Source organism: Wyeomyia smithii, chromosome 1 (genome assembly GCF_029784165.1).
Source record: "Wyeomyia smithii strain HCP4-BCI-WySm-NY-G18 chromosome 1, ASM2978416v1, whole genome shotgun sequence".
Classification (NCBI taxonomy): Eukaryota; Metazoa; Arthropoda; class Insecta; order Diptera; family Culicidae; genus Wyeomyia; species Wyeomyia smithii.
In genome coordinates, this window is record NC_073694.1 from 168,548,260 (window position 1) to 168,560,084 (window position 11,825).

The window sequence follows — 11,825 nt, forward strand, 5'->3', positions numbered from 1 at the left end:
GCAGCACTGTAAAATATATCAGGGAGTGTAGTTTGATTCTACATACAAAACGCTTCAAGATGAGGTGTCAAGATCACTTGTAGCTCTTCAAGGTCCCGATATATCTGCATATTTTAAAAGCTGTTTCTCAAAATTGGCAAAAAGTGGGGACCGTATCATTGGTCAAGGTGACAACCAGTCGGTACAAACATTTGGATTTATGAGGTCTAGTACAAAGTACATTGACTCACAAGTTTTGGTCGAAATCGGATTTGGTCGTTGCATTTCCTAGGACTTTTGAATGGGAAAGACTCATAACTTTTTTGTTTTGTTTCTTGAAAACTGTATGACACTAGCAGCACCAAATCATAATTGGTTTAATGCAAGATTGTTGTGTTATTTTAAAAAATAATGACAACTAAAAACTGTTAAGAGCTACTTTATTAGTCTAGCTTCTTTGGTGGTCGGAATAAGAATGACAATGATGTTTCACAGTTGACAGCAGGTCAAGGCTTACTTGACTATTCCATTGCATCTCCCTTTTTAAAAGGGATCGTAGAGGTTCAGCCAATTTGAACTTCTTCATCTACAGGGGCAGCTGGTTTATCTGGAATCTCAGGAACAGCGGGCCTCATTGGTTGGAAGTTGAACTCATCCAACAGCATAGATAGTGGCAGGTTGGGTAACACTGGAGAGCTCTCACAATCGCCATGACGTTGCTTCAGTTGATTTGTGTACGAGCAAATGAGACGTTCAGTATCCAACGTTGTAGTTTACTCGGCTTAGCGCTCCATGATCGTTCCAGGAACCCACTTGGTTGCCTTGCGTCGGTGAACCTCATCGTAGGCCAAATCATTTGCTTCGAACTTCCGTTTGATGGTTTGATGGATGGAGGATCTGGAGATGCTGGAATGTGGTCATGTTTTCCCCCTTGACAAGCTTCTTGAGTCCCCTCTTTTAGTCAACAAACCTTTTCAGCCTGTCCATTTGACTGCGGGCGATATGGAGCTATGGCCAGGTGGCAGACTCCGGTTGCTTCACAGAACTGCCTGAAAGTTGAACTGATAAACTGGGAACCGTTGTTCGACACCAGGGCTCGTGGATGTCCATACCTTGCGAAGGCTTCTTCAATAATTTCCAGTGTTGCTGTTGTTGCTCTACTGCGGGTGCGGAAAACTGCGGGCTATTTGGAGCAAGCGTCGGCAAAAACCAGATTGTAGTAACCATTCACGGGGCCAGCATAGTCGATGTGAAAGCGCTCCTAGGGTTTCGACGGAATCGGCCAGAACTCCAGTTCGGGTTTTCTCGGGGATTTGGCGACTTCTGCACAGTAACTGCAATGTCGAACACAGGTTTCTACTTCGTCTTCTATGTTAGGCCTGTAAACGAAGCTTCTAGCCAACGCATTCATGCGAATCATCCCAGGATGTCCTCGATGCAGTTGATGGATGATGCGCTTCCGAAAATGTGCTGGAATGACGACCCGATCACCAAAGATTATGCAACATTGAACGATCTGCAGTCTATCTCGTCTGGTGAAAAACTGACGAATGGCCAACCTTGATTGATGTGCTGGATCACCTCTTGTAGGACTGCATCACGGCTTGTTTCCTTGACTATCATTCCAGATGTGACCGCTGAAGTAGAGATGGAGTTGTCGAGGATCGCTTTCACATCCGATTCTATTTGCAAAGCAGCGAGGACGTAGCCTCCGTCTGGTCCAGTCTGGTTAGGTAGACGGTCCAGTGGCGCACGAAGCTCTTTTATCCGGCCAATGAATCGTCCGTAACAGTTGATTGCTCTCAAATAAGATCACAGCTGCGAAACGTTCTTCGGAGCTGCCATTTGAGAAATGACGCGCGTGTTCTCAGGACCAGAGTGAAGACCATCCTTGTCAATGGATTTTATCTGTGGAAGATAGAAACGGCGCTTCTCCATACGGAGATAAAATCCATAGTCTTGAATTCGTTTCAGGACGACGTAAAGGTTGCGATCGTGCTCATTATCATGATGTCAAGATACGGTTTGACACCTGGAATGCCGGCTACCATACTATCGATTATTGTCTGGAAAGTACCAGGGGCGGATATGACTCCGGGTGGCAAATGGTTGTACTGGAACAATCCTTGATGAGTGACCAAGGGAACTTTGAAAAACATCAGGAAATCTGGAACGGAGTTTTTCTATCAAGGGCTCGAACTTCTGCTGTACGGACTGGATCAGTGTATTGAACGGAACTAACCAGAGATCGAGTTGAATAGTCGTCGCAATGCCAAAGACGTTGGGATCCGGTTTGCTTGAAGCATAAGCTCGGCTTTGTCTGGTGATGTCATGGACAGTGATGTTTGCTAGGAATTCACCTATGACACCAATCTCGTCTTCTGATGCACTGACAGCTACAACTTTAGTATATTGCGTTGGTGGTTGGCCAATCGTTTCCCAGACTTGCTCGGAGAATATTGTGATGTCTGACGCACAGTCTAGTTGTAACTGGACCGGGAAGCCGTTGAGATTTAACTAGATGAACTTTCGAGGTCGACTTTTTTAATCAACGAAATACCTTTGAAGTTGACCATGTCCTTTTTTCTTGATTTGTCTGCCGGCTTGCATGACTTCTACTCAGCGGAGAAACAATAGCCTTCCTTGTGACCCTTTTTTTGCACTTGCTCCAATAACGGTTTTGATTATAGCACTGCTTGACGTAGTGTGGGTCTCCACACAACCAGTAGAGTGTTTTCGGAATCGTCTTCTTGCTAGCAGGCTTCGGATGATTAGCGATGGCGTTGACATCCTTGTTGTTTCCATTTTCTCGATCATTGTGGTGTCCTGTTTAATGTCGATGATTCGATTGCATTCTTCCATCAGGTTTTTCAACGTCAGAAATGTTCCAGCTCCATCACCGACGGCGGGTGCGAAATCTTCTGCTTCCAACTTACCTATCAATCGTGTGAAGAAGCGCTTTAAATTGATTGTTAGAAAGCATTGATAACTGGAAAGCTTTGCAGTGCGTGTTGATCGAAGCAGCATAGGAGGAACAATCATGAGCGTCGTTCTTCGTGTACTGGAGACACTAATAGCGAAGTTTGACGTCCGAAAGCTTTCTTTAATTTCGTCTTGCTTGAAAACGTCTTCGAAACGAGCGTACCATGATTCAAAATATATTTCGTCGTCAGGGTCGTACCGGAACTCGTCGATTCCAGTTGCGAGAGACTTGATGGTTCTTCCACTATCAGCCGGATTGGCGTCCGTTCGTTGGAGATCCGCAATCTGCTGCTGCTGAGTAGCGATCAGTTCCGTGAGCCGTATATTCGCGCTAAGAGCATCCCGGTCGGTCATCTTTGAATTCGCTGTTGCTTGAAGTCTTCAAAAAGAGGAACTGGAGGATTGCTTCCGGAGGCGGCTTGAATATTCTCGTCGCCAAAATATGTTGTGTTCTTTTAGAAAATACTAACGACTAAAATTGTTGAGAACAACTTCATTAGTCTAGTTTCTTCGGTGGTCGGAATAAAAAAAATGATGATTTTTCACAGCTGTTCTTTCATAGCCTTGACAGTAGGTCAAGGCTCACTTGACCATTACATTACAAAGATATTCATTGATACAGATAGAGCCGAAACAGAAACGTATTCATTTGAAACTAAGTTGAATAAAAATTGACTCATGTTGGAGGCTAGAATTCCATCAGCCTACCTGGTTTATCGTCCGCATTTTGAACAGCTAGATTAAAAAAAAAGATTACTAAAGCATGATTCAAAAAAGCAAAGCCAGAGCAAAAGTCAAACTAGTTTGTTTACTGTTAATTTGATATTGACAATAAGATAATCATGGTAGAAGGTGAAGCAATTTCTTCAGTACCCTTGTACAGTGCTGCCATCTAATTTTCATTCCGATTTGGCGTGAAGGTGGCCGGGTCCAAAAAATATGAAGAAACTTGAAAGTCTAGTCATCTTTGAGTTAATGTATGAGATCTTAAGAGACAACGCACAATGATTCCAGGCTGAACTTGCGATTGATATTGATTGTTTCAATTGAGCTTCACTTTATTTCCAGGTTGTCGCAACTGGCATGTTTTACGGGCCAGATGCGTATTTCACCTCCGGCTGGAATATAATGGATGGATCGCTAGTCATCATATCGATTATCGATTTGCTGATGTCATTGATTAGTGAATCAAGCCCGAGGATATTCGGCATTTTGCGGGTAATTGTGTATATTGAGAACAGAAGCGGCAATTTCTAATATGAAATCAAATTACTGGCACAGGTTTTCCGGCTCCTGCGATCGCTCAGACCGTTACGAGTGATAAACAGGGCTCCAGGGTTGAAGTTGGTAGTACAAACGTTGCTGTCATCGCTCCGGCCCATCGGAAATATAGTGTTGATTTGTTGTACCTTTTTCATAATTTTTGGTATCCTTGGAGTTCAGGTATTTGTTTAATAGAAAACCAACTATTTGTCAACATTTTATGAAAATCATTATTTGCAGCTTTTCAAAGGCACTTTTTTCTACTGCGAGGGTGAAAACATCAAGGGTGTCAAAAATAAACAAGATTGCAAGGCCATAGAGGGCAACGTTTGGATCAACAGGAAGTATAATTTTGATGATCTTGGCAAGGCGTTGATGTCACTCTTCGTACTGTCATCGCGGGACGGTTGGGTGAATATCATGTACACCGGATTGGATGCTGTAGGAGTTGATCAGCAGGTCAGTTACGCCGTTGCTCGTTTTGCTCGAGTTCTAATGCATCAATTTTCCATACAGCCTATCGTAAACTACAACGAATGGCGTCTGCTGTATTTCATTGCATTTATTTTGCTGGTTGGATTTTTCGTACTAAATATGTTTGTGGGAGTTGTGGTGGAAAATTTCCACCGTTGCCGCGAGGAACAAGAAAAGGAGGAGAAAATCAGACGCGCAGCGAAGCGAGCTTTACAGATGGAGAAAAAGAGACGTCGTAAGAGGAATCTAGTGTACAGCTTGACATCATTGATATAGCTTTTTTTTGGTTTTATTTTAAGGAATGCATGAGCCACCTTACTATACCAACTATTCTCCGTTGCGCTTGTTTGTTCACAACGTGGTGACGTCCAAGTACTTCGATTTGGCAATCGCAGCCGTTATTGGGCTAAACGTGGTCACTATGGCAATGGAGTACTACATGATGCCACTGGCTCTGGAATATGCGCTAAAAATTTTCAACTACTTTTTCACCGCGGTTTTTATACTGGAAGCCATCATGAAGCTGGTGGCCCTGGGATTGAAGATCTACATGAAAGATAAATGGAATCAACTGGACGTAGCAATTGTGATTCTTTCAATCGTAGGAATTGTCTTAGAGGAATTAGAAACGAACATTATACCAATCAATCCAACAATAATACGCGTAATGCGGGTGCTTAGGATAGCGCGGGTATTAAAACTGTTAAAAATGGCCAAAGGAATAAGAGCACTACTGGACACTGTCATGCAAGCACTGCCTCAGGTATGTAAGCAGTAGGCTGTGACAACCATTAACGATCTGATTGATTACGTTCTTTTACAATCTTTTAGGTTGGAAATCTAGGCCTACTATTTTTCTTACTGTTTTTCATCTTTGCTGCCCTGGGAGTTGAATTATTCGGCAGATTAGAATGCTCGGAAGAGTTGCCATGTCAGGGTTTGGGAGAGCATGCGCATTTTGCCAATTTTGGGATGGCATTTTTAACCTTGTTTAGAGTTGCCACTGGCGACAATTGGAACGGAATAATGAAGGACACGCTGAGGGATGATTGCGACGATGCCGCTGATTGTGTGAAAAATTGCTGCGTAAGCACAGTGATAGCTCCAATATTTTTCGTAATATTCGTCCTGATGGCACAGTTTGTGCTGGTAAATGTAGTGGTAGCAGTGCTGATGAAACATTTGGAAGAGAGTCACAAACAAATGGAGGACGAATTAGAGATCGAAACGGAGCTGGAGCGAGAGTTCGAACGTGAGCAGGAATTTGAAGAAGAACAGGCTCTTTGCCTGCAACTTGAAAACAATCATAAAAAGTCACAGAAAAAACCGCTGACGAAAGTATCATCATTGCCATCGAATTTCACATACAGCACACCGGTTTTGGAGAAAAAGCTGAATTTTCAGCGCCGACAAACTATACAGTATTTTAATCAGAACTTATCAACTTGTAGCCCGCATTCAATTAGCAATTCTTATGATGAGACTGCGGAACACAACATCAAAAATGAAACCGACGAAACGCTCAACCCAGTCAACGATACTGCAGCTAGTAACACAAAAATTCACATCAAGAAATCACTTTTCAATAAAAATATAGAGAAACGGTTGTCAGTAGATGAGTATAAGAAACCGTTTAAAGGTCAAGACAGAGGCGGGAGTGTTAGGAATAGTTCATTGAAGTATGCCAACACCTGGAAGGAGAATAAGGATAACCAGTCGTTTAACGAAGGGGACTCCAGTTTAAAAACGTCTTGCCCAACAATCGCGGCAGCTACCAAAAGCACAGCTAAAACCAACAAACCAGATTATCGTCAATTAAGTCTCGATTGTGATGTACGACCAAGCTTCAATTCGGATTGCCTCCCTAATAAACCTTTTCCGAATTCCTCATCAGGCGCTAGTGTACAAAATGTCCCTATTAATAGTAGTAACAGTAGTACTAATAATACCAGTAGTAGCAATAATAATAAATTATTTTTGTCGGTACCAAAGCTGCAGGCTAAAAGTCGTGTTGGCAGCACGAAGCAGCTATTTAAACAAGCAGCTTTGGACGAGGACACGGAAACGAACGAAAGTTCATTGCTGTTACCTTCGACGTCGCACACGGCCGATCTGGCCGGCAATAATACCTTCCCCAATGAAAACGTTGAATTTAATGATGCGGTTAAAAAGTCAGAGTCCTGCGAAATTTTGCGAATCATTTCCGAGCGAAGGAAAATATAGAATTTACCCGTTGATTAGTTGCGGAGATGTTCGTAGTTCCAATCTACTAATTTATGAAAAACCAACCAAATTAAACAAACAAATAAGATACCATGTTGTCAAATGTATACACCCCTCCTAATCGCAACCCTAGTGAATGTATTATTTGTTTAAGTGGATAGCCTAAGATAACACTAGAAACCATGTTCCCAGATATCTCCTTAGAAAAGTGTAGGATTTCCTTATTGAATACTGAATATTTTCGAACTGAAGACTTGCGTTTACTCCAAACTACTGTTTGCGGAATTAAAAAATACCCTGATGGATGTGTCCGTAGGAAAATTACTCTTGGTTTCGAAACAATTTTCAAGTGCGAACCCTTCCGAACACGAAAACTATCCACTAAAGGTAAACACAAAATCTATTTGTTTAATAGATTAGAGCTAATAATAAATTTTATTTTTGAAGTTTTTTGCATATTTGACATTTCCGACATTTTTTGTCAATTCTGGTAATTACGACATTTTGGAAATTACAGGCATTTATTATAAAACTAAATAAATAATATTTCAACTTCTAAGAATTTGGATTTTCGCGTAAAAATTTGAATATTTTTGGACTTCATATTCGATTCAAAATTCATATGCAAAGATACCTTTGATATTGTTACTTCGTATTAAAGCTAGACTAATCCGCACTGAATCTTTATGCAAAGTACACGAATTCCTATAGATAGAACTTGCGCGCGGTCCAATTTCGCGGTTTTCTCAACGGAGAAATTCTGATCTTTACAGACAGTACTCCACACACGCTGAAAATATAACCACAGGCTAGCAGACCTAATCATGCTCCATCGTCGTCCCGCGGTAGCATTGCTTGGAGCGCTAGCATGCAATCTCATACATTTATGTGGATTTCAGTTTGACACATGCATGTACACTAGCGCTGCTGTCGAAATACAGGGCGCAGAGCCTTCATTCGAACGACGAATTGATTGAAAATTCGATCGAAGTGTTATGTCTGTTGATCTGTGACATTACGTTATCGTTTTACTAGCAATTACCATGACATTGTTGCGTTCGAAAAAAAGAAACGAAAGTTAGATGGGGCCAGCACAAAAACATTGGGCGAATTTCAAGCAAACAGTAGTTAGACATAACGAAAAACAACAAACTCAACTCATTTAACGAAAAAAAACTGGTGCTTCAATGTGTCTCTGTTGAGAATTATAAAAATTAAGAAACTTTTGGTGCAATACTGTTGAAAAACAAAGTAGTGAAATACGACGTACGACAAGACTCTTTCTCTCTGAGCGTTAGCGTCGATCGGTGGAACACTCTTAATATTGTAATAGTTGACTCGAAATTGTATGCCTAACTTATTGTTCGTCAATATGCGTTGCCAAATACTCCAGAGGTTGTTCTGAACATGTTATATTGATCACGGTTTATTTCTCTGTATAGATAAAATAAAAAAAAAAAAAAACAAAAAAACGTTTCCAAACAATACAAAGTATGACAATCTTGTAGGAGCCTTCTATTTTAAATTAATTCTAAGAACTTGTATATGGAAATGAATAAACAAGAGTAATAACTACTAACTTGTTTTTGTTGAAGTTTTTTTTCCTGCGGAAAGATTAATATTTATATCAATACTGTGTTATTAATAAGTCGTAATAATGATTTTGAAACGTACTGAAACTTGTATGAAACAAAAACTGTTTTGGCCTACAGCAGCGGTTCTCAACCTTTTTTTGTCCGCGTACCCCTTGGCAATATTTTCCAAATTAATTGTGCCCCCTGGCTTCTAATGTTCTCGCAGAGTGGGAGAAAGCAGTGGTAGATCACGTTGTGGTAGTCTAGTCCAGGTTTCAAATTGGACTATAGTTTGTTTTACTGCTACAGTCATGTTTTGAAAGCAAGTTTGAACAACAACTGAAGTATTTCAAAAAAACATTGCTTTGTCCGCCATTACTGATTTTTCTTTCGCGTACCCCCTAGAGGCTCTCGCGTACCCCTAGGGGTACGCGTACCCCAGGTTGAGAACCGCTGGCCTACAGCAAAGTAAAATTGTATGCAATAGTTGCAAAGCTTTCATAATGAACACGAAGAGTTGCTTCGCTTGGCAAGAGTTTGCACACAAGCTGCGCCGCATGTTTCTTCTACCGCTCCCTAGAGGGTTTCTTGAAGCAGTACACGTTAAACGTTGTTTGGTGTATTAGCAGTAAATACTAGTGCTGGTGAGTGACTGCAAAGCTGTTGATCATCTTGCAGAATGATAAAATCATGATTTCTCAAAAATTTGAACGCTAAGTCTAAGTACAACTCATTGAGAACATTTCATACAGATTTTCATGCAGATTTGAGCAATGAGGAGTAAGTTAGAGCGTTTGAAAGTGCGCCTCGTTTAGGCCGCATTAACTAAACTTGAAACTTCAAAACGATTTCTTTGATTTTCTATTCTAATGAAAGTTTAGATATCTTTAACTTGTTTTTTGTTGTTATTCTGAACGGACTCGTGAACCAGTGATTGAGTATTGAAGTGAAGCGCCAAAATAAATTGAAAAAAATACTACATACACAAAACGGATCGAAGCGATTCCAAAGTTCAAAAAATAAATATCTGATAATATAACTCCTGGTGTTTTAGCAGAACCTGGCGATATGTTCAAAGATTGTATTGCTCAATCCATGAACCATTTCAAATTAAAAAGCTTCATCTTTACGCTACTAGGTAAATAAAAAAATTAATTTCCAAATCAATTGGTACAGAAATCATACAAATCCGTTCCAGTTTGGTTAAGTTACCGTGCTGGATCGAAACCCGTACAGTATCGAAATCCGTACACCTTGATGTTTTTCTTCAGTTTCAAGCATTATAAAAGTGAAAATTCAAATGATAGTTACATGTACATATCCGTTGAGTTGTTGGCCTTCTGTTAAATTAAACTATGCGCCAGTAGGCCATGAAATAAAAATATTAAAAATGAAAAATCAATCGTGTAACGGTTTCAGTTGTCATTTCGTTGTATCGTTAGAGAATTTACTAAGGAAACGTTCTTCAGATAAAAACGATTTTCAAGTGGGATATAAGTGTTTTACTCTGTGAATCTTTTTGAAATTGATGGAAAAGGTAAGTCTTTGCCATTTTCGTGCTGTATATTGTCTGGTAAATAGTGTAAATTGTATTTATTCAACAAAAACTGTGCCGTACGGCTTTTGATTCTTGTTAATTGCTTGAATCGAAATCCGTACAGCGTGTGTATCATGCATATATTGTTGAACTTTCTTCTTGTTTTCAGCATATAATGGAAGAAAACAAGTATAAATATACGGCAAACAATTTCGTAGGAGCTGTGACTGAGGTGCGCAAGGGAAAGTCGTACCGGGAAGCTTCGAGAGGTTCCGGCGTTCCAGTTACTACGAAACGCTACGAAAATTGCACTATTTCAGCTGATATCAAAAATTAGAAAACCGTGTGAAACTTTAGGAGCCAGTTGATCCTCAAAATATACTTATTCGGTAATTTAAAGATAAATTATAAATAAAAGATGTCCATTTTTGTACTTCTTCATCTATACGGAGTTTGATTTATTGTTGTATGGACTTTGATCCAGTCTATATCGCGTGTGTGCGGATTTCGATTCAAAAGTGTACGGGTTTTGATTCAGACAAAAAACTGAGTACGGATTTCGATTCAAAACATGTTCTATTTAAACATGATTTTTTCGAGTTTCAGAGTGATTTTAATCATTTTGCTGGAAAATAGTGATAAAATAGAAGTAGACCTATAACTAAACATGCCAGTTTAGAGCAATATGTGATTTCATGATTTTGTATTGACCGTCGAAGATTATCATGTGCTTAGGTGTACGGATTTTGATCCAGCACGGTACAACTGTTCAAAATCTCACCTAAAATGCGTTTCTGTTCCTTTCAAAGCAAAAATAGTATTTCGACTGAGCCACTTCTCGTTAAACTTTTCTTTTTCCGTTTATCTAATCGCATTCCGCGCACGATGGGAAAAAATTCCCGCAGCTGGTCCTTTTCACGGTAGTGCTGAAAAATTAGCTTCCGTCGTCCTTGCCTTGGTTGTTTTTGTCGTTACCTCTTTTTTGTCTCTCATGCGGCTTACATAGCACAGCCAATTTGGAAAAAGATATTCCCATCAACTTTAAGAGACGACACGCTGAATGGAAAACTCAGGCGTTAGTCTGAAGTGTTTTTTATTGGCCCTCGATTTTTAGCGGCAATCACTAATCTGTTGTAAATCTCACCAGTTAGAAAACAAATTCCTCCTTGAGGTACAACAATTGATTAGACCGATAAGGCTGAAGTTCAAAACCGAGAAGGAACGAGGGAAATTTAATTTTCCTCTTTAAGGAGTCGTCAACCCTGCGGTGTATTTTGTACACACAAATGGACATCCGCGAAAAGGAAAAGTTTCCAGTGCGCGCGAGGGCTAGTTATTTCTTGTGCTGCTGGTCCGACGCGAAAAGTCTTTCTTTTTTTCGTTTTTGTTTCGTGTTATTTCTAGAGCTCTAGAAAAAGGGTTTGACATTATCATTTCCCTATTTTTGTTGCCACACTCTGACAACGCAAAACTGAAGTTCTTATCATGCTGAACGGCAGCCAGTAAATCCAAAGGGTGGTGGCTTCAAGTTTGTCCTTATATTGAAAATTGCGTTTATAGAATTGATCACGGCTAACATCGTTCGTAACACACCAGAATGTGGCTAACGACAAATGTAATTAATTTCACGCATCGAAACATCATCGCTTTAAAACTTTTTAACCAGTTTGCGGTGTACGCACCCGACCAGAGTTTTGTCAATCGCAGCAAGCGGAGTTCGGAGAGAAAAGGCGCACGGTGACGGTCTTGTCAAAGTTATGAACAATACGGTCGAACTGGGAGTTTAATTTAAT

The 11,825-nt window shown here is 40.3% G+C and overlaps 1 protein-coding gene across 6 annotated transcripts in view; it reads left to right on the plus strand.

Annotated features, from left to right (window-relative positions):
* Window positions 1-8,500, plus strand: part of LOC129718689 (voltage-dependent T-type calcium channel subunit alpha-1G) — a 58,021-nt gene extending 49,521 nt beyond the window's left edge. For all 6 annotated transcript variants that reach the window (XM_055669724.1, XM_055669720.1, XM_055669721.1 and 3 more), the window contains 6 exons: window positions 4,030-4,179; window positions 4,243-4,404; window positions 4,465-4,683; window positions 4,741-4,933; window positions 4,998-5,461; window positions 5,530-8,500. In XM_055669724.1, the coding sequence (XP_055525699.1) occupies window positions 4,030-4,179; window positions 4,243-4,404; window positions 4,465-4,683; window positions 4,741-4,933; window positions 4,998-5,461; window positions 5,530-6,921 (2,580 nt within the window). In that variant the 3' untranslated portion in view covers window positions 6,922-8,500. The remainder of the gene's footprint in view (window positions 1-4,029; window positions 4,180-4,242; window positions 4,405-4,464; window positions 4,684-4,740; window positions 4,934-4,997; window positions 5,462-5,529) is intronic.
* The last annotated feature ends 3,325 nt before the right edge of the window (window positions 8,501-11,825 follow it).